The sequence below is a fragment of the Oncorhynchus mykiss genome, chromosome 2 (genome assembly GCF_013265735.2).
Source record: "Oncorhynchus mykiss isolate Arlee chromosome 2, USDA_OmykA_1.1, whole genome shotgun sequence".
In the NCBI taxonomy this organism is placed as follows: Eukaryota; Metazoa; Chordata; class Actinopteri; order Salmoniformes; family Salmonidae; genus Oncorhynchus; species Oncorhynchus mykiss.
The window spans coordinates 32373946-32398529 of record NC_048566.1 but is presented as its reverse complement, the minus strand read 5'-3'; the positions used below and the strand labels follow the sequence as shown (position 1 = coordinate 32398529).

Genomic DNA, 24584 nt, shown 5'->3' with positions numbered 1-24584 from the left:
AGAGGTAACTCTGGGTCTTCCTTTCCTGTGGTGGTCCTCATGAGAGCCAGTTTCATCATAGCGCTTCATGGTTTTCGCGACTGCACTTGAAGAAACTTTCAAAGTTCTTGAAACGTTCATTATTGACTGACTTTCATATCTATTTGAGCTGTTCTTGCCATAATATGGACTTGGTCTTTTACCAAATAGGGCTATCTTCTGTCTACCAACCCTATCATGTCACAATACAACTGATTTGCTCAAAAATTCCACAAATTAACTTTTAACAAGGCACACCTGTTAATTGAAATGCATTCCACTACCTCATGTGGCTGGTTGAGAGAATGCCAAGAGTGTGCAAAGCTGTCATCAAGGCAAAGGGTGGCTACTTTGAATAATCTATTTTGATTTGTTTAACACTTTTTTGGTTACTACATGATTCCATATGTGTTATTTCAGCGTTTTGATGTCTTCACTATTATTCTGCAATGTAAAAAATAGTAACACTAAAGAAAAGCCCTGGAATGAGTAGGTGTGTCCAAACTTTTGACTGGTACTGTACATATGTGATGGGATGCATAGACAATATAGACAGCCTATGGATAGAATATGTAGTATATCTTAAGAATAGTATATGTACTGCAATAGTTAAATAGCATAGGCCAGGACTAGAATACAGTATATACATATCAAGTGGGTAAAACAGTATGTAAACATTATTTAAAGTGACCGGTGGTCCATGACTATGTACATAGGGCCAGCAGCCTCAGGTGCATGGTAGAGTAGCCAGGTGGCAGCTGTCTAGTGACAGTAACTAAAGTTCAGGGCAGGGTCCTGGACGAGGGCCAGCTTGTTCTACCAGTTAAGACAGCTGGAAATTTGAAAAAAGTCCCTCAATGGAATTGAAAGAGATTTCCGAAAGTGGTAGAATGCGGTAAAGCAGACCACAATTAGTGTGTGAGAGTGTACAGTTAGTTAGCGAGAGGTTTCAGATCAACCATCATGTCACAGAAAGCTATGAGGTGGAGCAGTAAAAGTTAGTGACCCATATACCTATTTGGTAGTTGTGCTTTTACAAGAGGAAAGTACCCATGCGTGCCCAGAAAGTACCCATTTTGCCCAGTACCCAGAATATTTAAGAAATAAGGCCAGAGGGGGTGTGGTATATGGCCAATATACCACGGCTAAGGGCAGTGTCCAGTTTTGCGTATTGCGTCCAAATACACTGCCCTTAGCCGTGGTATATTGGCCATATGTCACAAACCCCCGAGGAGCCTTATTGCTATTATTAACTGGTTACAAATGTAATTAGAGCAGTAAAAATAAGTCAGCCAATCAGTATTCAGGGCTCGAACCACCCAGTTTCTAAATATATTGAACATTTAATTTTACTGCTGTAATTATGTTGGTAACCAGTTAATAATAGCAATAAGGCACCTCAGGGGTTTGTTATAGGGCCAGTATTACACGGCTAAGGGCTGTGACCTAGCACTCCGTATTGCGTTGTGCCTATGAACAGCCCTTAGCCGTGGTATATTGGCCATATACCACACCCCCTCGGGCCTTATTTCTTAAATATTCTGACAAATGTAGGTAAATTTGCTTTATTTTTTAAAAGAAATTATAAAAGAAATCCAATCATGGCATGGGGTTGTTCAATGACAAAAATCTATCACTTGAGCTGGACGGTGTTTCCTCCGACACATTGGTGCGGCTGGCTTCCTGGATAAGCGGGCAGTGTGTCAAGAAGCAGTGTGGCTTGGCAGGGTCTTGTTTCAGAGGACGCATGGCTCTCGACCTTCGCCTCTCCCGAGTCCATAGGGGAGTTGCACCGATGGGACAAGACTGTAACTACCAAATGGATATCACGAGATTGGGGAGAATAAGGGGTGAAAGTACAAAATATAAAAAATCACATGATGGTTTCATGTCAGAAAGACAATAACTGTTTTGCTAAATGCTATTTATCCGCCTCAGAGAAATAAGTAGTACACAGTCAAATGTAACAAGTAACTATGTTTTTAATAAAGACATTTACAAATGATACATTTGTGACAGCAACATATATTTTTTTACTTCAATACAGTAATGTGATATCTATCTGTATGTAAAACATTTACATTTGACATTTTAGTCATTTAGCAGATGCTCTTATCTTACAGTACTTACAGTAAGTGGTCATTCATCTTAAGATAGCTAGGTGAGACAACCACATATCACTGTCAAATATACAGGATAAAGAACATTCCATTTAAGCTAAACAATAAATATACATGTACAATGGATATATAGAAAAAAAAGCATACACCTCTAAAATCTATGATTAAAAATATATATTTTACAGACAAATGAAGGTACCCATAAGCAATAATTTCTGATGAAAAAACACAAATGTGAAAAATTGGTGGATATAGTGTTTTGTAAATAAACTCTTCAAGTGCTTAAGTACATACAATGGTATGAAAACAATTACAATATTTAGAATAGTAATACTTCACCACTAGTGGAAATTATGACCATATCATAAAGACCAATTTGATCAGATAATAAACATTAGCATTTATGATTTTTTTTACCAGTAAGTGTGAGGAGGAGGAGTGCGACAGAATATGCACTACAATTTTTAATACCACACTGCCGAATCCTCCATTTTCATTAACAAAACAAAAACAATAACAGTGGCGCTGGGGCCAGCAGTGGCGCTGTTTCCCCTAATGCAAATTCAATCTTTAAATGACATGAAACTGTAGAAAAATATTTCAAACAATAATACTTCACTACAGAAAATGATCACCATATTGTAGAGACCAATTTCCTCAGATTAGAAAACACATTACAAAACATAAACCAGTTAAGGGATATTCAAAGGTTTGTAAAGGACCCTAATTGTGTATCTGTCTCCGGGTACAGCACTGCACCTTTAGCCCAGTGTTGCTGTCTGTTGTGTAAGTTACTCTGACACTCTGCCAGAAACCATGTTTACAACAGCTGGGAGAAGGATTAGAGCTAAAAAAAAGAGAACAAATTAAAACCTGCGTGAGCCCCACGGTGACCAAAGGTAAATGGACAGATGCACAAAATGAGCGGATGAAGGCTCTGCAAAGTGGTTTGTAGAGTGCATCTATCATCATATGGTCTCCAAGGCAAGGTGATGTGTGTAGACATTCAAACCCAAGATTTCGATATGGTCTCAATAATGTTAATGTGTGTTGTGTTCCAGTCGTCAATAAAGATGTATGGGTTTATGTCTTATATGAAGGTATGGGTTTGTGTCTAAGGGTAACCCTCTTATCTAAAAGTTTTTTAGTATCCAAGACCATGCAGTACATGAACATACAAAAAATGAAGGACACCTTCCTAATATTGAGGTTAAGGTTAGAATCCTACATAGCAACCGAGCTATTATGCCACGCCTGTTACAATCGTTTAGAGATGGGTTGGACCAAGGTGCAGCGTGGTAGGCGTGCATTTTTCTTTATTTTAAATGACACCGAAAAAACAACAAAAATACAAAAACGAATGTAAAGCTACATGCAGTGCAGAAAGCAACTACACACAAACAAGATCCCACAAACTAAGGTGGGAAAAAGGCTGCCTAAGTATGATCCCCAATCAGAGACAACGATAGACAGCTGATTGGGAACCATACCCGGTCAACAAAGAAATAGAAAAACTAGAATGCCCACCCAAATCACCCCCCCGACCTAACCAAATGGAGAAAAAGAAAGGCTCTCTAAGGTCAGGGCGTGACAACGCCGCACCCATTAAAACAAACTAAGGATTGGCTGTCCAGGAATGGTTGAAATGTTCTTAAGTGAAAGATTGAACAATGAATGGAGAACACACCATCTTAGTCATGTGGCAGGCATGCAGCTCACAGCTCCTTCAAATCACCTGCAGAGGCATGATTCTTAGTTTTTAAATTGATGGACCAGGATGTTTTCCTGGTTTCTTAATTGCAACGAAATTGTACATTTTGTGCAGTGTTGAATATACTCATCATTTGTTATGGCTAATCTTGTGCAAATTTGACTAACGAGCCTGAAATCCACCCAGCAGTTCACTTGATTCATTGTTTTTATTAGTGATAGAGATATTTAGGCCTAAATGCTTTTTCAATTGTGCTCAAGGCTGCAGCTGGGAATTACATGGGATTTATCTGGTGCATCTGGTGGATTATGGGTCGATTTCTGTGGTATTTTGGCAAGGTTCCACAGACTGTGTTTGTTGCTGTGGAAGATCTACCTCCCTACATTCACAAATCACACAGCACTCAAACCAGACACAAACCCATGGAATTATGTTTACCCAATTCTCCAGTATTAACCCTCTAAAAAGGAACATGACATGAGCCGAAAATGTCATTTCAGTGGTCAGGTCAGGGTCTAATATCTATGACCTACATAGACTATCAGATGTAGCTACAGTAAACATACAATGTTATTACACAACCCATCTTTCCTCCTAGTCTATGCCTGCACTTTCACTGTACCATATGTGCCCTTGAGCAAGGCTCTTAACCCCCCAACAACAACAGCTCCCTGGGCGCCCAGTGTGGCAGCCCCCCCACACCTCTCCAAAACCTGTAAAAGCAGAAGTCAAATTTTGGTTGGACCTTGTGTGCAATTGACAAATAAAGTCATCTTAATATGACAGCACTGTTACTGTGCATTGTCCTGCACCGAGGAGTGTGTGAGTGTGACAAAGACAAATATGATAGAAAAGGAACTTGTTTCAGCTTGTCTTCAGACTAATGGATGCCTAATGGAACATTTGCATCACCGGCCAAGGGAGGAACACCATGTCGCGCGCGGCAGTTAGGAATCCAACTTTGGGCTGTGCCTGCATGGGCAGCATGCCCTGGCTTGCAGGAGAAATCTTACATAAGAGAGAGGCGTCATCCCCTTTAACAGACATTACGTGATGCTGAAATGACATGGTCAGTTTATCCTCAGAACAACACAGAGAAAGGGTCAAATGTTGGCGTGACTCCATAGGTGGTATGTCACCTACGATGGCACTGCATCAAAACAAACACTGCTATTATTAGAGCTAATCATTCTTTTGTAACCCATCAACTTGTTTAATGTACTTATTCAGACACTGTAATCCTACTTCATTCCATTTCAGGGGTCATATGTCATGCTGCTACAGAATGAGGACCGTATTATGGAACTAAATGTACAGTGGTAAAGCAGACAGTTTGTTCCAGACAGAAGATGATGTGCGTTAGTTTCGCAAGCATGCCGTAACAGCTCACCATGATGAGATAATTAGGTGACGGGAATTTGAGGAGGATTGCACTCCATACCTTCATTAGGCAACTTTTGCATTTTCTGTTTTGTTTCGCTGTTGTTTTCTCAATCATGATGTCACCCTTTTACTTTCACTTTCTGTGTTTCATTCTTTAATCATATTCTGTATAGACTTGTCTGTTATGTTGCTTTTGTTGATTTATTTTTCATCTTATGATATCATCTGTTTTTGTGCATATAACCTACTGGTGCTTTGCGTCACCGTCCTTGATAACGCATCTGATCTCCAACTGTATGACATCATGACTTTCATCTTCATATTTTCTTTGTCCTTTCTGCCTTTTATCTTTCTGCCTGTCTCTCGCTCTCCCTCTCACCTGTTGACTATTGTCCAAATACTATTGTCTTTTAATTAAAGTGCTTGAGAATGTGAGATTATTGATTTCAAAGGCCAATAAAGTAAAGTGAACTGAAGTGAACAAAATTGATGCCCATCCAACACATATTTCATATTTTGCTTTCAGCTACTTTAGGCTCGTCTAGACTTCTAGGTGTTTTTACTTTGCTCAATGTTTTTTTCTGTTATGTCTCTAGCTCTATTTCATTTTGGGCTTTTGGATTTCCCCTCTCCATTTTGATTGATATAGTGATTCTTTTTTTTCTCCCTCCACTCCTCATCCACATCCTTTCTGCTGACAAACTACTTATTTCACTTTGTCCTCGCTCCTTCTATCATTCTCTTTCTTTTAGTGTACCAATTTATTCTCTCTTTCTCCCTTGATCACAATTTAGCTTTCTCTATGACTACTTTCCCCCTGTGAGTTTCCAGTAAAGTGCTTTTTTTCTCTGCCTTCTTGGCTTCTTTCCTATCCCCCTCCCCTTCTGTGTGGCCTGTGGTCTGGATTCCTGCCCAAGGACTATTCAGTAGGGAAAACAAGGCCCCCGTACGATCTGTTTTCCACATTCCACGGCCCTGACATCAGTCTGGCTGGAGGAAGGACGCTGAGGGGGTTCTTGTTATGCCGCTCAATGACGCCTGTGTTACGGGAAGAGGCCCCTGACCCAGGCAGACCCTGTTAGTCTCTCAGCCAGCCCACCAGCCAGAAAGGAGAGCCCACTCACAATACATTCAAATGGATTCTTTACATACCACATGTTATTTTCTAGTATAAATTGGGTGAGATCTTCTCGATCGTTAAGATGGATTATCCTATAGTCTGGGGTGGGTATAGAAATTCAGGTCATGTCTTTTTTTTATATATAAACATGATACATACCAAACCCTTCTAGGAAAACTCTAGGAACAGCACAAATACTCAATAGCACAAATACTTGTGCCTAGACATTTTGTCCTAAAGAGGTTTCGTGGTAAATTCAAACATACTGCTAATTCAGTAGCATTTAGATGCTGTTTTATATTAAGTTTCTCTGTATTTGTTGAACAGAGGGTGGAAGGTGGAATAGGGGGAGGAAGAGACATCAAACAAGAAGGGAAATCGGATCCCCTCTCACAGACAAAGCACCCTGTGAGGTTCAGGGACAAAGGATATACGATCAGCCATGTGACCATGAACGCTATGGCCTTACTCATAGATCACTTACCCGTCTCCATTCAGCTTTTCCCCATTCACTTTTATTTATTCATACATGTATTTATTTATTTATGAACAAATGACGTTTTATGAGCATTTCAGGTTCCAATTCCCAAATGTCTTAATTCATGGAATGTACATTGATTTAGGATGTCAATATCTCTATTCTATGCATAAATTAAACCCCATCTTGATGTTTAAGTCCCTCTGGTGCTCAGAAGAAGAGAAAGGTAGATGACAGGGAGAGGTTTAAAATGAATTGGTTAATCTCCGTTCTAAAAGCTGACTCTTTACATGTTTGAAACATGCAACTCAAGGTGGGACCTTGCTTCGTACTCATAACCATAACATGCAGTCTTTATCAAGCCCAGATTACTTACCTAGATATATGGCAGACACAAATGCAATAACCCCGCCCTATGGACAGGTGATATCTTATCATAATCATGCGAACAAGGACAGAAATTAAATCTTTGACTGAACTTAAATATTTCTTGAGCTATCAATAACCTTTTGAAGGTCATTTCCACACGATCGTAGTCTCGGCTGCTATGCTGACTACTCAGACAACACAAATGCATTCCAGTAATGTAATTGGGCTCCCGAGTGGTGCAGTGGTCTAAAGCACTGCATCTCAGTGCTAGAGTGTCACATCTCAGTGTCACTACAGACACCCTGGTTCGATTCCAGGCTGTATCACAACCGGCTGTGACTGGGAGTCCCATAGGGCGGCGCGCAATTGGCCCAGTGTCGTCCGGGTTTGGCTGGTGTAGGCCATCATTGTAAATAAGAATTAGTTCTTAACTGACTTGCCTAGTTAAATAAAGGTTCAATAAAAATATTTATATATAATAATTCCACCCTGAACACCGCCCAGATCTACAATATGATACTGTAGTTCCAATGTACCTAGTCACTGGACTTTGTATAGGCATTTAGGTGAGTCAAAGGGAGCGGCCATTCAGAATCTACCTGTGATCCCTAGTCAATGTTCTGGTACTTTAACTGACCTATCTTTCAAAAACGCTGCCTGCTCTATCACCAAGGATACAGCTTATACAGTACACAGACATTGAACGTTGTGGTCACAATTTATTAGACAAACCACAGCCAACATTACACGAGACACACGTTTCCCAATACCACAGAGCACATACTTTCAGGAGTCACAGTCCCTAGTCAATGTTCTGGTACTTTAACTGACCTATCTTTCAAAAACGCTGCCTGCTCTATCACCAAGGATACAGCTTATACAGTACACAGACATTGAACGTTGTGGTCACAATTTATTAGACAAACCACAGCCAACATTACACGAGACACACGTTTCCCAATACCACAGAGCACATACTTTCAGGAGTCACACAGGCAGGTTTGAATTGACTTAGTAGGTCGAGCAGATGATCCATATTAAGGTGGTGTTGGAATGGTGCAGTTTGTGGTTTTATATCCCATGTAGTCTATGGGTGAAGGTGTTCTTCAACCATAGCAAAGGCAGAGGAACATACAGTCAAGTCCAAGAAGGACAGAGCTTGTTTACTGTAAACACAGCACCAACTGCTCTGATCCTTCTATGTAGGCTGCTACACCAGCTCTGTGGGAACATTCCTTGGGACAAAGGCCTATTGTCAGTTATGGGCTTGTCATGTTCCATCCTCATTCTGTAAGGCAGAGGCCATCTGTTGGCCACACAGTGAATTACAGTCCTTTCAGCTCAGTCCTATTTCTGTGACATCGAAAAAGGTTTCTGCATTCAATTCACAGCTTTGAACAGGGAAGTGTGTACGTTCCTGTGTATGGGATTTCTCTTTTCTAGTTAGCAGGTAATTGTGTGAGTGTAATTCATGGGGAAAATACACCCAGTTTAATGTGACCTTTTCCAGAGGTTGTGCTTATTCTAAAGTGGTGATCTTAGAGCCATTTGTTACTATTAAAACAGGAGGGGTTTCTTTAGTAATACATATATATATATATATATATATATATATATATATATATATATATAATGAAACAGATTTTCAGAAGCCACTTAATTTTCTTGTCCCTGGGGATCGGGTGCGGTGTGAGTGCTTGAACGTCAGGGGAGAGCCCCATTCTACCCACTCTAGTGTAGTTTCCTGTTGACTGATAATACCCCAGGGAGTTGGGGGGGAGGGGGGGGGGGGGGGGTTACACATATAACAGACAAAAACAAAACACATCATGAGGTTCAGTTGAGTTTTACTTTGAATTATCAAAACAGTATGTGATAAATAAATAAAAATGTCAAAATGAAACCAAAGAGGGACGAAAAACACAACCTTCAAGTCAAACAACATCAGACCAATACTGTGATGAGACACATATCTTGGTAGCAGGTTGCTTGATTAAACTGCTGTGAGTCAACAAAGAAAATGCTTGGGAAAACAACCTTGAAGACATGGCACCTCACCTTGGAGCAGGCGGTTTCCCTACATTTATGATTGATTTAATTCAACAGTAAACCAACCTTTTTTATACTGTATCTATTGTTCACTCAAAATTGCAGAGAACTATGAGAACTAATCATAAGGAACAGAAGAATGCAGTCTGGTAACATTTTCCCTTTCATATGTGTGCTGTAGGATACACACACACAATACAAATATGTCAAGCATGCCATATATGTTGTTGTTTTCTTAACTGGGTTGGGATCCTAGCAACCCAATACAACCTGAAAACATCATACTATCAGAAACAACCCTCAAATACCAGAAACTACCAGAAGCATCATATTAACTCTTAGAACTCATGAATAATTAGGACACATTCAACTTTGAGTATGTACTGCCACCATGTGGTCATTTGTTAAACTGGCCCTTGCACCGGATATTAAATCTGCTGTAAAGGAGCACCATGAATCTGGCAAGCAAGACTACAGAACCAACTGAATATAGCTTATAGAGGCACAATTACATCTTACAGATAGGCCCAGTACAGTTATTGGTGCTTAGCCCACAGTTCTTCACAGTGAAGAAAACATGCATCGACAAAGAGAACGAATCAAAGAACTTGAAAGGATGGCAAGGAATATATCTAGATAAGGGAAGAGATAAAGACTGTAGTGACAGTTATTCGAACCCAGGTCTAAAATCCTTATCCTGTCCCTTAATCTCTTCCTAAAAATATCAACTGACCATAACACTGACCCCTAGAGCTACTTTGTGAAGCTTGCATTAACCCTCCTGTTCACTAACGCTTAATTAGCCAACCCCTTGGAACTCTCCTCCATGTCATGTTCTGTTTGTTTCAGGTTGCTGGAAGTTCACAGTTTAGGCCACCCCAGTGTTGGTCAGTAACATGGATTCATCTGATGACCCTATTGGACAAGGAGGCCCCTCTCATACTCAAATCACATGTTGTCTCTAAATGCAGTAACCTAGCCTAGCCTAGCGGTATTATTAAAGTGGAGTCTGGGATGGAGATGTTGAGTAAAGGTACGATAGGAATTATGAATACCACAGAGTACCACTTTATACTGTCTTAACTTGATAAGCTGTAGTTACAACTTTTGTCAGAGATTCAGAAAGCACCAGTAGATGTCCCTGTTACCTACTACACTACACACCCCTATATTAATTGAGGCACTGATTAGCACATTGGCATCGCTCAACTCCCTCCCTCCCTCCCTCCCTCCCTCCCTCCCTCTTCCTCTTCCTCTCTCACTCTGCTCAGTGATTCACAGTCGCTCTTGCAAAGCCAGAATAATAAAATGCTGACCTCTCAAAGTGCTGCCAGTATCCCTGTCTCAGCATAGAAGGCTGGACAGCAAGAGAAGAGAGGGGAGGGGGAGATAGGAGAAGGGAGTGGAGGGGAGTGGAGGGGAGGGGGGTATAGAAAAAAGAAAACCGGTGGGAGGGGATAGAAAAAAGAGAAACACCATTCTCGGGTTCCAACAGCAGGCTTTGCCTTGTAGAGGGCTCCAGCACTGCAACTCTGTGAAGGTAGGTGGGAGGCTGCTTCTCTCTCAACTGTGGGGATACCGTTGGCATGAGGGTGGCCCTTTCTTTAATCTCTCTCTCTCCCTCTCTTTCTCTCTCTATGTGTCTGCTTGGGGCTAAGCTTTACCCAATGTGCATGTGTCTGTGTGTGAGAGACTGTGTCAGGGACAGAAAAGTTAGGGAGACGAGTATGTGAATAAAGTCTGACAACATTAGAATTGAACAACTTTATAGCAGGTTAATTTCATCCAACATTGGGTTTATGTTGGTATTGCTTGAATACTTAACTTTGACTGTAGAAGTTGGTGTGTTGGTCTTCTAATTGCCTTGGATTATTTTGTCCATGACTTTGACAGTTGACAGTTGGGTATTTCCTATGGGAGTCCAGTGCTCTGATGAAGGTCGACTGACCAAAGCTCAGCCAAAATGAAATACATTTTCATCTGACTGGAAGTATGCAAAGACTTTTCCCTGTTTCTTCTATGGGAGTCCAGTGAAACCCTAAGCTAAAGTATTGTCACTCAATTGAAGATCTTTTGCTGGTATGCTGTGGTTAAGTCATCTCATAGCTGTCTATCACTATACACTTTTGTGGTGTTGTCTCAGGGGATGGTAGAATTAAAGGGGTGTCCCTCACCCCCACCCCCACTCCCAGCTAACTTCACTGCAACACATGGCGTTTGAATAGCTGTGTTGGCCGGATGAAGTCGTCTCTGGGGCCAGTTGTGGCTGATTTGTGTTAAAAGTCTTTAAAACAGGCACAAAATGTGTCTTCACCGTGGCTAACGATGTGGACTTACAGCATCTTAGAGACGCATTGGAACTGAATTACAATGTCCTTGTATTGCTGTAAAGATAAATTCCCACCTGTTCTTACACTTTTCTGAAAAGTTGTTTGTACTTGAAAAACAATTTCATTGCTTTCAGGCTATGAAAACTTCCGTATTGGTGTGTTGTCATCAAAACATGTATTTATGGCGAATGGCAAATACCAGTTTCTTCAGCAAAATAAAAATATGAGCATTAACATTTTTCAGGTAACTTTGCTTTTAGTCCTCCAAGTGGAACTCCAGTGTGGGGTGAAGGCCGCAACACAAGCCGGGGAAGATTTACACCGTTGGAAGTAGCTGACCTGTGAAGCTAAAATTAAGTTGTGGTTGATTTGGAATTTTACACTTGTGCAGTAAGACCTGGAGGAGTCAACCCGCAACTAGTGTGAAATCTTCTAATGTGTCAACTGGAGGAGTGACTCACTGCTTTGACACTTTGGGCCCTCTCTCAAATGATCATTCCAGTTTCACCCAAGTCATGTGGCTTGTCTGTTCGTACAGCCATTTTGGACTGTACAACAAGACAGTTGTTTTGTATGAGTTGTTGGAACTTTGTACCTCTCAGAGGCTTGGACTTTGTGGGATCATGAACTTGGAATGGGACATCACCATACAGATTGTGGACCCTTAATTTGGTCCCAAGGATCCACAAGCTTTTAGTGGACCTGCACAGAGTAGCTGAGATTACAAAGTGAGAGTGAGAGTTGTCAGAACCAGATGCCACCAGTGGAAAAAGCAGAGCCTCTCTAACACAACAGCGTGTGACATCATGGCCACCATGCCATGCAGTTGATGGGAAATGAACTTAAAGCCATGATGAATATAGGGGGATGCATCAGTTTGGTGGACCCCACTCCTCTCAACAGGTGTGCTCTGTGTGGCTATCTGTGCAGCCAGGTGTCAATTTCCTGAAGTTTTGATTGGCTAAACAAGAGGTCCACCGAGCGGCACAGGTCGCTGGAATTTTACTAACCAACTCCTCAGATGGTTAGCGGCCACAACTAACATAAAGCTGCTTGAAGTGGTATGTTGTTTAGTAGTGGGTAGTGATGAAATAACTATCTTTCACGAGAGAATCTCTTAGCCAGGCATAACCCAGGTGGAGGGAATGGTTGGGATTCCGGATGGAAAGAAATGTCCTGATCCAGCTGGCTTTGACAGGTGACACTTCCGCTCAGATACTAGGTTGGTTCCCATATAAACCCAATAGGAACACTATGGACAGGTGTGTGCGCACTACTTTCCAGTCTGACGTCTCCCAGAATATTAAATATGCTAATTAAATCCTGAATTCTGATTGGTTAAAAGCACATTAAAATGACACAATGAATCAAAATATGGCATTCTGCCTCTTGAACACTTATCAAGCACATTTGTCAGAAGGCTTTTAAAGGTTTCTGATAGAACACTTGTTGTGCTGAATTGGTATAGTCTCATTCATACACAGTAAAACCTCTGTACTTGGTAGTGTTGTATACTGAGGCCAGGGCGTTGTAAAACTCAGAGCGATAGTATATGCAGCCTATTTATTCAAACAAACCTCATGGGCTCAAGGGCTTTGGTGCAGTTGAATCAGGAGATTCATTTTTGGATGTTGCCCTATTGTGTTACAACTTCATTGAGCTACATTCAAGAGTACGTTTGTCCTCATCTGTCCATACAAATTAGAAAAGGAGAAAGCTGTGCTGCTTTTGCATCCAGTCAAGTCCAAGTTGTTCCTGCAATGTGCAAGAGAACAAATTAAATGCCAATGCTTCTTGGCACTACGCCTTAATCAGGGAAACACGTGAACTAAAAGGTACATACAGTTGTTTGCTCCATCTTTTTCCACACTCAGCTGTTTGATCCAGTGTTCGTGCCATTGGCTTAACATATTAAAGCTGCACTGTGCTGACGAGGTGTCCCCTCCACTGAACACAAACATACATGGACACATGCCACACTTGAAGTTATTATACACACACTTTACAGTATTTCTGTGGTAAGAGTATGTTTTACTGTAATTCTAAGATAGCTCACTAATTACGACACGGCAACGCACGCACGCACGCACGCACGCACACACACACACACACACACACACAGACAATCACAGTGTGTCTCAGAAGACTTACCAATTTTAGATGTTCTGTCAAAGTGTATTGTCACCACCAGAGCCTTATTTACAGGTAGACTAAGCATTCTGTGAAAGCAGTCTATTCTAAGGTCTAAGGTGTGTAGGTGTTTGTTTGCAAGAAGTCACGAGATGTGTGTGGGCACTCTAATAAAATTTGACATTGTAACTTGATCAAGGGCTACAAAGCACACCACTGCAGAAAGGAACAAGGTTAGACACCACAACAATCAGCTGCTAATGGACGTGTTCAACACCCAGGACATTGATTTCCTATTGATGGATGCATTTGGTTTTCTGTTATTGACTTGGGGTGTTAGATTGCCAAACACTGACTTGGGCTTCTCAGTAACCCTTGAATAGCTCTCATAGAACTGTTTCGGTTGCAATGGTAGATGTACGGTCTTCACATAAAGGTCAACTTTTGTGTTTGATTTACTATATAAGTGGTCAGGGTCAACAATTAGGGTCAATTCTGAAAGCATTTCCTAAAAAGAGCAATATGAAATGGAATACAGATTTAAAATTGAAAATGTAGATGGATTTGACCCTACACTTGATAGGTGCATTACTCATACCTATGAGTCACCTGTTTCGCCAGAGTTATATACAGTATGATATTGTTGTGGTATTTCCTCCACTGAGTGCCAAGGCTTTGTGTTTGTTTCATGGTTGAGCTCATCTCTCTCTTGAAACTGAACTCAGATCTGTGTTGTGTCTCTATCTGGGCTTGTCCACCGGTGGGTGTAGAGGGAATACGGGTGGGGCCGCTAGCGGGTGTCAGCCAGTGATAAATAAGGGAACGCATCCCTCTGCTCCGCTATCCTCGCCTCTGTAACTCTATACCCCTAGCTCACCACATTGGAACTAAGAATAGCAAAGAACCTGCACTCTCTCTCCCTCGCTTTCACGTTTTCTTTCCTTGTCCCTCGCTCTCTCCCTCTCCCTTTTGAATCCATAGCTCCAGTTCTATAGGAGTGTGTTCATTTCAGTTCAGTTTCCGGAGAAAAAAGGAGTGCTCAGTTAAAATGTTGCAGTGTTTGTGTGTTATGGCAGTGCTTATTTGTGCATTCATGTGGACAGCAGGGTTCTCCAGGGAAATGTGTGATACTGGAAATACAGTTATTATTACCATCATACCGTCAGAGGCAACGCTGCGGACTGGCAACAATAATACTCAATGGAGATCATAATATAAAGGGTGCATACTGGCGGCAGAGAAGTCAGGCGCAGGAGAGAAAAAACTGTGTTCCAACGGAGCAGTTTAATAATAAAAACCACCGTAAAATAGAACAAACAAACAATGGGTAACAAAACCAGTCACACACCAGCATACGTGCACAAGCACTTACAATAAACAATTCCGGGCAAGGACATGGGGGGAACAGAGGGTTAAATACACAATATGTAATGATGGGATTGAAACCAGTTGTGTGGGAAGACAAGACAAAACAAATGGAAAATGAAAAGTAGATCGATGATGGCTAGAAGACCTGCGACGCTGACCACCGAACGCCACCCGAACAAGGAGAGTCATCGACAGTACCCCCCCCCCCCCCCCCATGACGCTCCAGCAGCACGCCGATGACCTGGAGGGCGAGGCGCATGGCGATCCGGATGGAGACTATGGAACTCCCGCAGCAGTGAAGGGTCCAACATGTCCTCCACCGGAACTCAGCATCGCTCCTCCGGACCATACTACTCCCAGTCCACGAGGTACTGAAGGCCCCTCGCCCGACGCCTCGAGTCCAGTACGGAATGAACGGAGTACGCCGGGGCCCCCTCGATGTCCAGAGGGGGTGGAGGAACCTCCCGCACCTCAGACTCCTGGAGCGGACCAGCCACCACTGGCCTGAGGAGAGACACATGGAATGAGCGGTTAATACGGTAATCTGGGGGAAGCTGTAACCTGTAACTCACCTCGTTCAGTCTCCTCAGGACTTTAAATTGCCCCACAAACCGCGGAACCAGCTTCAGGCAGGGCAGGCGGAGGGGCAGGTTTCGAGTCGAGAGCCAGACCCGGTCCCCCGGTGCGTACACAAGGGCCTCACTGCGGTGACGGTCTGCGCCAACTTTCTGGCACAGCACGGCATGCTGAAGGTGAACATGGGCTGCGTCCCATGTTTCCTCCGCGTGCCGGAACCAGTCGTCCACCACAGGAGCCTCGGTCTGACTCTGATGCCAAGGGGCCAGAACCGGCTGATACCCCAATACACACTGGAAGGGGGAGAGGTTAGTGGAGGAGTGGCGGAGCGAGTTCTGGGCCATCTCTGCCCAGGGCACGAACGCTGCCCACTCCCCCAACCGATCCTGGCAATAGGATCTCAGAAACCTACCCACATCCTGGTTAACCCTCTCCACCTGGAGAGACACTGGACGGGAGCGGGCTCTGCACGTAATGCCTGCTCAATGTCCGCGTCCAGCTCCCACACTACCGGCGCCACCAGGCAGGAGGCGGGGAGTATGGGAGTGGGATCCATGGGCTGCCCCTCTGTGTCATACCGCCGGGACAATGTGTCTGCCTTCACGTTCTGGCAGCCTGGTCTGTAGGAAAGGGTGAACACAAAACGGGTGAAAAACATGGCCCACCTTGCCCGGCGAGGGTTCAGTCTCCTCGCTGCCCGGATGTACTCCAGATTGCAGTGGTCAGTCCAGATGAGAAAAGGGTGTTTAGCCCCCTCAAGCCAAGGTCTCCACGCCTTCAAGGCCTTGATGACAGCCAACAGCTCCCGGTCTCCCACGTCATAGTTTCGCTCCGCCGGGCTGAGCTTCTTCATGAAGAAGGCACAGGGGCGGAGCTTCTGCGGTGTACCTGAGCGCTGAGAGCACAGAGTACAGCTCCTATCCCAGCCTCGGACGCTTCCACCTCCACTATGAACGCCAAAGAGGGATCCGGATGGGCCAGCACGGGAGCCGAGGTAGACAGAGCCCTCAGGTGACCAAAAGCCCTGTCCGCCTCAGCCGACCACTGCAAACATACCTGCAAACGTACCGGGCCTCCCTTCAGCAGTGAGGTAATGGGAGCCGCTACCTGACCAAAACCCCGGATAAACCTCCGGTAGTAGTTGGCAAACCCTGAGAACCGCTGCGCCTCCTTTACCGTGGTGGGACTTGGCCAATTACGCATGGCTGAAATACGGTCACTCTCCATTTCCACCCCTGAGGTGGAAATGCAGTAACCTACGAAGGAGACAGACTGCTGGAAGAACAGGCATTTCTCAGCCTTGACGTACAGGTCATGCTCCAACAGGCGTGTAGCGGAGTATATCAGAATTACATCAATATACACCACTACACCCTGCCCGTGCAGGTCCCTGAAAATCTAATCTACAAAGGCTTGGAAGACTGATGGCGCATTCATCAAGCCGTACGGCATGACGAGGTACTCATAGTGCCCTGAGGTGGTACTGAGAGCTGTCTTCCACTCGTCTCCCTCCTGGATACGCACCAGGTTGTAAGCGCTCTTGAGATCTAGTTTGGTGAAGAAGCACGCTCAGTGCATTGACTCAATCGCTGTGGCTATGAGCTGTAACGGGTAACTGTACCTCACAGTGATCTGGTTCAGACCTCTATAGTCAATACACGGGCGCAGACCTCCCTCCTTCTTCTTCACAAAAAAGAAACTCGAGGAGTCGGGTGAAGTGGAGGACCGAATGTACCCCTGACGCAGGGATTCGGAGACATATGTTTCCATAGCCGCTGTCTCCGCCTGTGAGAGGGGATACAGTGACTCCTGGGAAGTGCAGCATCTACCAGGAGATTTATTGCACAATCGCCCCGTCGATGGGGTGGTAATTGAGTCGCCTTCTTTTTGGAGAAGGCGTGAGCCAAATCGGCATATTCAGGAGGAAAGCGCACGGTGGAGACCTGGTCTGGACTTTCCACCATAGTCTGGACTTTCCACCGACCGCCGAACGCTGCTCGAACAAGGAGAGGCATCGACTTCGGAGGAAGTCGTGACACATAAGTTGCTCACGAGACACAGTAAATTAAAATAGTTTGTGTGCTTAAGGCCTAGCTACCCAGGTTCTGTCACACTGGCTAGTCCTAATAGGACACCGACACATAGTATCCTTCACTATTGTGATCTGAGAGGTCATATCTGTCAAGATCTGTCCAATCTGTATCCCTGTCTCACAAGTGCATCCTCTCCTTTCTCTTGCTTCTCCCCACAGAAAGTGCCCTGCTCTACCCCAGGGGTGTGTGGTGTGTTTGTGACCCTAGCTAGGAGCCCAGCCAGCCTGCAGATATGTCAAAAAGCGACCCCCGGGACATCGACGAGGATGCCATCCTCAAAGGGATGAGCCCTGAGGAGATAGAGGCGCTGGAGTGTGAGCTGCTGGAGATGGACCCCGAGGTACTGAGGGCCCCAGAGGGCCCCTTGTGGCAAATAAGGGAGTTAATTGTAGAAAGGATAACTCCAGGGACTCAAAGACTGAGGTATCCACAAGGCTCATAGTATAATAATAATAATAATAATGTGCCATTTAGCAGACACTTTCTATCCAAACGCGACATTCATATATGCATACATTTTACGTGTGAGTGGCCCTGCGAACCGAGCCCACAATCCTGGCGTACCTTACACAACAGATTCACTGATACACCCAGAACACCAACACAACTGAGGCACTGCCAATAACATAATCCCCATGTTACCTTGACCTCGGACATTGTAAGACTTACTTAGGAATTTTCTGTTGATTACACAGCTTCATACTGTAGTTACAAATCGTATAAATCCATTTTCCAACATCTCAAAAACCACAGTCTCAATCAACCAGCTACTAGAACCTCAGAGGATTCAGAACTCTTTGTACAATGTCCACATGCCCTCTGACCCCTACTGTTTCTGTCCCAGAATGCCATCCTGCCAGCCGGGTACCGCCAGCGTGACCAAACCAAGAAGAGCCCAACGGGGGCGTTTGATCGTGACGCCCTGCTGGATCACTTAGAGAAAACAGCTCTGGAGCATGAGGACAGGGACGACCTAGTGCCTTTTACTGGCGAGAAGAAAGGTACGGTATACTACACTACTGAACAACACTATTGACTCCACTACTCCACACTCCACACTACATGAGTGGCTTTTGGGTCCCGACCCACAGTCTCAGAACCACTGCTTTTAACTGAAAAACAATCAAACGTTTTTAACTTTATAAATAAGTCATGATAAGTGATGACTTAAAAGTGTAATTTTAGCGGTTGTGTAACATTGATATGGAAATGGGATGCATACAATTATACAATAGAAAATGTAGTTTTTTGGCGTTTATTCACAAAGCCCATATAAACCAGGGCTTTCTTAGTGTTTTTCAGAAACAATCCAAATCATTGTTTTACTAAAACAAAAACAAATCCACTGTAAGTGGAATATTACAATCATGTCATTCTTTAGAATCTCAATATAAAGTTATATGATACAAGATACATTCTGAGAGAACAAAGGTTTTCCCCTGGTGCTATAGGTACTGTTTGTTTACAGTCTGCTCATGACCCCTTGGATACTAGTTTCCCTGACAGTCCCTCTGTATGTGTCTTTCTCTCTACTTCTCTCCTTCTTCTCTCTCTCTCTCTCTCTCTCTGTCCCTCTCCAGGGAGAGCGTTTGTTCCTAAGGAGGGCCATGGAAAGATCCCCGACCATGAGCAGATCACCCTGGAGCCTGAGCTGGAGGAGGCTCTGAAGAATGCCACTGACGCTGAGATGTGTGACATCGCAGGTGAGAACCTATCCATTTTTTACATTTTTGTCATTTAGCAGACGCTCTTATCCAGAGCGACTTACAGGAGCAATTAGGGTTAAGTTCCTTGCTCAAGGGTACATCAAAAGATTTTCCACCTAGTTGGTTCGGGGACTCAAACCAGCGACCTTTCGGTTACCTGGCCCAACCGCTAGGCTACCTGCCACCCTATCCCTCTCTGTCCTTACATTGTTTCAATGTGATGTTGCCCAATACTCCCAGCTGGTATTAAATAGAACATTGTGGCCCCGCCCGCTTTGCGAGAAAACAGCCCAATGGTTATCCTTGGTTACCCCATTGGCTCACAGCAAAAACTTGACCTTTTTCAAAATCTTATGCCTGGGGCCGGCCCTGTGTAATGTGACCCAATTGTTTACAGTGACCCTGGCCTATTTTATTATTTTGTCATATGCCCATATTATTCCATTGCTTATTGGTCCATAATATTATTGTTCCAGTGCTTCACAGACCCAATCCCACATATACAGACATGCAAAGACATGGGATGTGGGACATGGCATGGGGGGGCTCCAATTCCCTGCGCTCAGCAGCAACACAAAAATAAGCTGGTCAAGAGCCACCAAAAGAAGGGAGGAATGGAAAGAGGGATGGGGAGGGAGTCAGACTTGTCTGTTGGGTAAAGGTACTATATCAATTTACACCAAACAAGAGGCAACCTTGTTTTAAACATAATTAATTGAATCAACGTGTTTACATTTTTTCCATGTTTACCCCAATGGAGATGTCAAATGCTTGAACAGATATTTTGGTCTCATCATCCTTTACAGTGCCAACCCGATTTGTTGGTTGTTTTTGAACTCACACTGTGCTTACTTCATATCAATGCCTAACAAGGACTTCATCATTTACTGCATCTGCAAAATGTCTCTGACATTGTTTCAATTTGATATAGGTGATTTTCACCCAAAAAACACACGGTACATTTTTTGTTTCCCAATGATATCTAATTCGATGAGAATTCACGCCTCGACCTCTTTTGAGCTACACAACCATGTGAGACCATAACACCCTTATTCACATATCATTCAGAGTATGGCCCAGAACAAACACTGTTTATCACAATAGTTAAATCCCACTCCGTATCCACCCACGGTGCAGGGGAGCCTCAGACCGAGAGGCAGGCCTCCTAACTGCTTTTCCTTTAACAGCAGAGCCACAGCCACAGAGAATAGGCGTAAGGAAAGTGACAGTGGGGGAGTTTGGGGAGTGGAACTGTGTGTCCACATAGATTAGCCAGTCATTAACCCCCTCATTGAGAACACAGTTTTGACCCTGGAGGGAGTCCAGATGAGGATTAAACTTTTGTTAGCCTCTGTCACTCTTTTGTTTGGGGCTGGATCTGAGTCCACAATAGCATAGCTGCCTGGCCGGCTCCACCAGCAGCAAGGGAGGGAGAGGGACTCAGTCAGTTGAGATTTAATTGATGCTTTTTATTCACTCTTAATAATACTGATGGTATTTGGGGAATTGTGGTAATTATTGAGAGGCTGGATGTACTGTAAAGCTACTGTAGAGTCAAGCATGGTGACATTGGCACGTTTGCACCAGACCAGCTGTCTCTGGATCCCGGTCTCCTCACAAGGCCTTCCCTCCCATAATTCCCAGCCTGCCCCAGGTCAGAGCCCGTGGGCGGTGGGGGATTGCTGTCACAGCAGTTGGTGTGTGACACAGTTTGGTCTTTAATGAGACTGTGAGAGAGATATTCAAAGTGCTGCCCTCTACTGGGGATTTGAGCAAAGCAACAGCAGCTCCAGTCCAATATTTTTAGGAGACCATTGTTCTACGTCCCATCTTGTAAAATTAGCAGTGCTTAGCTGAGCTAACTCACCCGCATATTTGGAATTTAAAGTACTTGTCCCCAGGGCGTGGTGTCAAACTGAACAATACAATGGCCTCTATGTCTATGTATGCATCTAAATTAGGGGCCAAATAACCATTCATTATGTGTTGGCCCATTTTCAGTTAGAATAACATTGGGCTTGGTGTGTCTGCATGGCTCGCATTGTTTGGTTTCATAACGTCCTTAGGGCCTGGAGGCACTGAGATTAGAGACAGTGACTGCAGCTCTCTCTGTGAGAACTGAGGAAAGGCTACAATGTCCTTATCTGGTCAAGCAGACACACAGAGTAGGCACGTGCATAACATGGTAAATACTGTACCTCATGATACAATGTACTGCACAGTGTTGAGTGTATACTGTAAATGTACAATTCAGTTGTTGAAATAGATACACCTCTCTACATGAAGATATGTAGAGTATAATTGAGATTGGGAGACCTGCCTGTCAAAACAATGCCCTCATAAATTATTGCAGTCACATACACTCTCAGTTTAGTTATAATTAAGGCCTTGTGATTACTTACTGGGGCAATAACATGCTAAAGGTCTCAGCTGACAGCTACCATTAATTATGTTGAACTGAGGAAATATTACTGGATGATGAATGAGAGTTACAGATATATAAATCCTTCCCATTTCTTTGCAGCTATTCTGGGAATGTACACACTGATGAGCAACAAGCAGTACTACGACGCATTGGGCACCACTGGTACCATCGCCAACACAGAGGGCATCAACAGTACGTATGACGAGGTTGACCAGCAGAGCAGAACATACCTACTACGGTATTCTGTATATTACATGTTTAGGAAAGTCACACTAACCTGTGATACTCCTGTGCTTTTAGGCGTAGTAAAACCAGATGCATTCAAGATCTTCCCAGACGAGCCCCCCAACCCCACAAACGTGGAGGAAACCCTTCAGCAGATCCAGAAAAACGACAGCAGCCTGTTTGATGTCAACCTCAACAACATCAAGGTGAAGCCAGTGGGCTTTAGATCCTATGGTCTGAACGTACACAGTGACCAATTCTACAATGGAGGATGAGATCACTTGATGGTAGCGTGTAGCCTTGTGTGTTATGGCGTACTGAATCAGCATAAAGTGATTGAGATCTGTCTGTCCTGTAGGACATTCCCATCCCAACTCTGAAAGAGATCTTTGAGGCGATGAAGGGCAACACTCACGTGGAGTATCTGAGCATTGCCGCTACCCGTAGCAACGACCCCGTGGCCTATGTGAGTACATCTTTCTCCCCCAGACTAGCAACAAAGAATCTTCATTTTCACATCCTTATTGTAATTTCCCCCCTGTTACTAATGAATGTGACTCTAGTCTAGTCTGTCTGTGTGTGAATCAGGCTGTTGCTGAGATGCTCCAGGAGAACACCACTCTGCAGAGTCTTAACATCGAGTCCAACTTCATCACCTGCGAGGGCATGAATGCCATCGTCAAGGCCATGGCCAACAACACCACACTGACCGAGATCAAGATTGACAACCAGGTCAGACACCCATACAGAAAGTATGCTATAGTATGAATACATACATTTGAATAGTGCTACATACTGTATGTATGCTGTATAAACAACTGAATATAAAACAAATTCCCTGAGTTCCTCAAAAGACATTAAAAGACTATAGAAAAAACTATAATAAACTTATAACAAGATAATGCTGTGATTTTGTGTGGTTATGGGGTTATTGAAGTCATTTTCATCCTTTGACCCACCCCACTCCTAGAGACAGAAACTGGGGGACTCCTGTGAGATGGAGATTGCCACCATGTTGGAGAACAACTCCAGCATCGTAAAGATCGGCTACCACTTCACCCAGCAGGGGCCTCGGGCTAGAGCAGCCATCGCCATCACCAGGAACAATGACATAAGTGAGTGTCTGGAGAATGCATGCGTACTGACAATTATTGTATTTCGTTTAACATGGTCAATTTTAAAGTGCTTGACATTCTTCCTGTTAGGGTTTTTGTGACGAGGCTGTCATAATACCCTCAGAAAGTGGCTATAATTCTGACATGATGACAGATTTTCAGTTCATGTTTAGTTGTCCTAGGTGGTCTAGCCTGTTACTGAGGTATTTCAGCTTTCGGATGACCATTGATAATGTACTCTGGCTGACTCATATTGTTCCTTTTCTTTCTCTGTCCAGTTCGTCAACAGAGAGTAAGATGAGATGAGAGTGGAGCAACAAGATTGCGCTCACAAGACGCTAGCCTATCAATTCAGCCCCTTGGACCTAACAACTCAAACAACTGCCATTGACAGCTTTGCGCTAGCTTTGTCAATGGGGCGCAACAAACCCTCTGTGCTCCTCTCAAGGCCGGGTGTTCATTTCTATGTCTGTGTCCAAGCTTTCCATTTCATTAACCACAAATAGCTTTTTGTAGACCATTGAATTCATCATAAAAGCATTGTAAAAAAGTGTTGTAAAGTGTCATTTATGCTTCTAGACTGTGCCATGAAAACACACTCAGAAAATGACTGAACTCCTACATGGTGGTGGTGCAATATCTAGGAAAAGAAAATCTGTAAATACTTTAAATAAAATGTTTAAATAATTGTTTTAATGGGCTGAATGTGATATTTTTGCCATTTCATCACCTCATGTGAACATACATAATATTCAACATTCATAATTTCCATGGTTCAAAATTCAGAGCTGACACAAGGTACAAGCAGATACAAGAGTATACCGTGTGCTCCGAGATCTTGAGAATCGGAACAATTCAATACCTCATTGAGCCTGCCGGATCCCCAAACCTCCTGACCTATTTTTACTCCCCCCATTGGGAATGTAACCTAGTCCTCTGGGCTTGAGTTACCCTTCCCAGAATATACCAACTTTTAAAAGGGTCTGAAGGGGAGGGGGCACCCATATGCACCCAAGGAGACTCGTGAGCCTTCACCAAACAGCTGCTAACCTCTGAGGATTTTCATAGCATTGGAGTGGCTCCCTTCTCCATGTACACATTCATTGTATACATGTATTAAGCAATGTGTTTTGATTATCATGCTCAATTTAAGCAACATTTATAATTTCTTGTAAAGAAATGTCGCCTAGCAGGTTTTGAATAAATTGGGAGATGGGTTTTGAAACCTTGATTGCAGTGGTACGGCTACATCCATAAAGAGTGACATTTGGCACAGGGATCAGGCTTGTAATGATTTAAGGTCAGCATTGCCATACCAGATGCTATTCCTGGGGTTATTTATTCCCCTTTGATCATTCAGCCACAGTA

At 43.7% G+C, this 24584-nt stretch overlaps 1 protein-coding gene across 1 annotated transcript; it reads left to right on the top strand.

Annotated features, from left to right (window-relative positions):
- The first annotated feature begins 10647 nt into the window (after positions 1–10647).
- LOC110487143 (tropomodulin-4) lies at positions 10648–23908 on the top strand. Its single transcript, XM_021559071.2, has 10 exons — positions 10648–10788; positions 17904–18085; positions 18590–18746; positions 19326–19448; positions 21976–22068; positions 22177–22307; positions 22460–22567; positions 22690–22833; positions 23072–23216; positions 23495–23908. The coding sequence occupies exons 2-10, from the start codon at positions 17978–17980 to the stop codon at positions 23515–23517; spliced, it is 1032 nt and encodes a 343-aa protein (XP_021414746.1). The 5' UTR covers positions 10648–10788; positions 17904–17977; the 3' UTR covers positions 23518–23908.
- Positions 23909–24584: the final 676 nt, after the last annotated feature.

Coding starts and splice junctions, on each gene's coding strand:
- LOC110487143 (XM_021559071.2), top strand. CDS start 17,978: ATGTCAAAAAGCGACCCCCGGGACATCGACGAGGATGCCATCCTCAAA. Junction 19,449..21,975: donor TGAGATGTGTGACATCGCAG/GTGAGAACCTAT, acceptor ATTTCTTTGCAG/CTATTCTGGGAATGTACACA. Junction 23,217..23,494: donor CACCAGGAACAATGACATAA/GTGAGTGTCTGG, acceptor TTCTCTGTCCAG/TTCGTCAACAGAGAGTAAGA.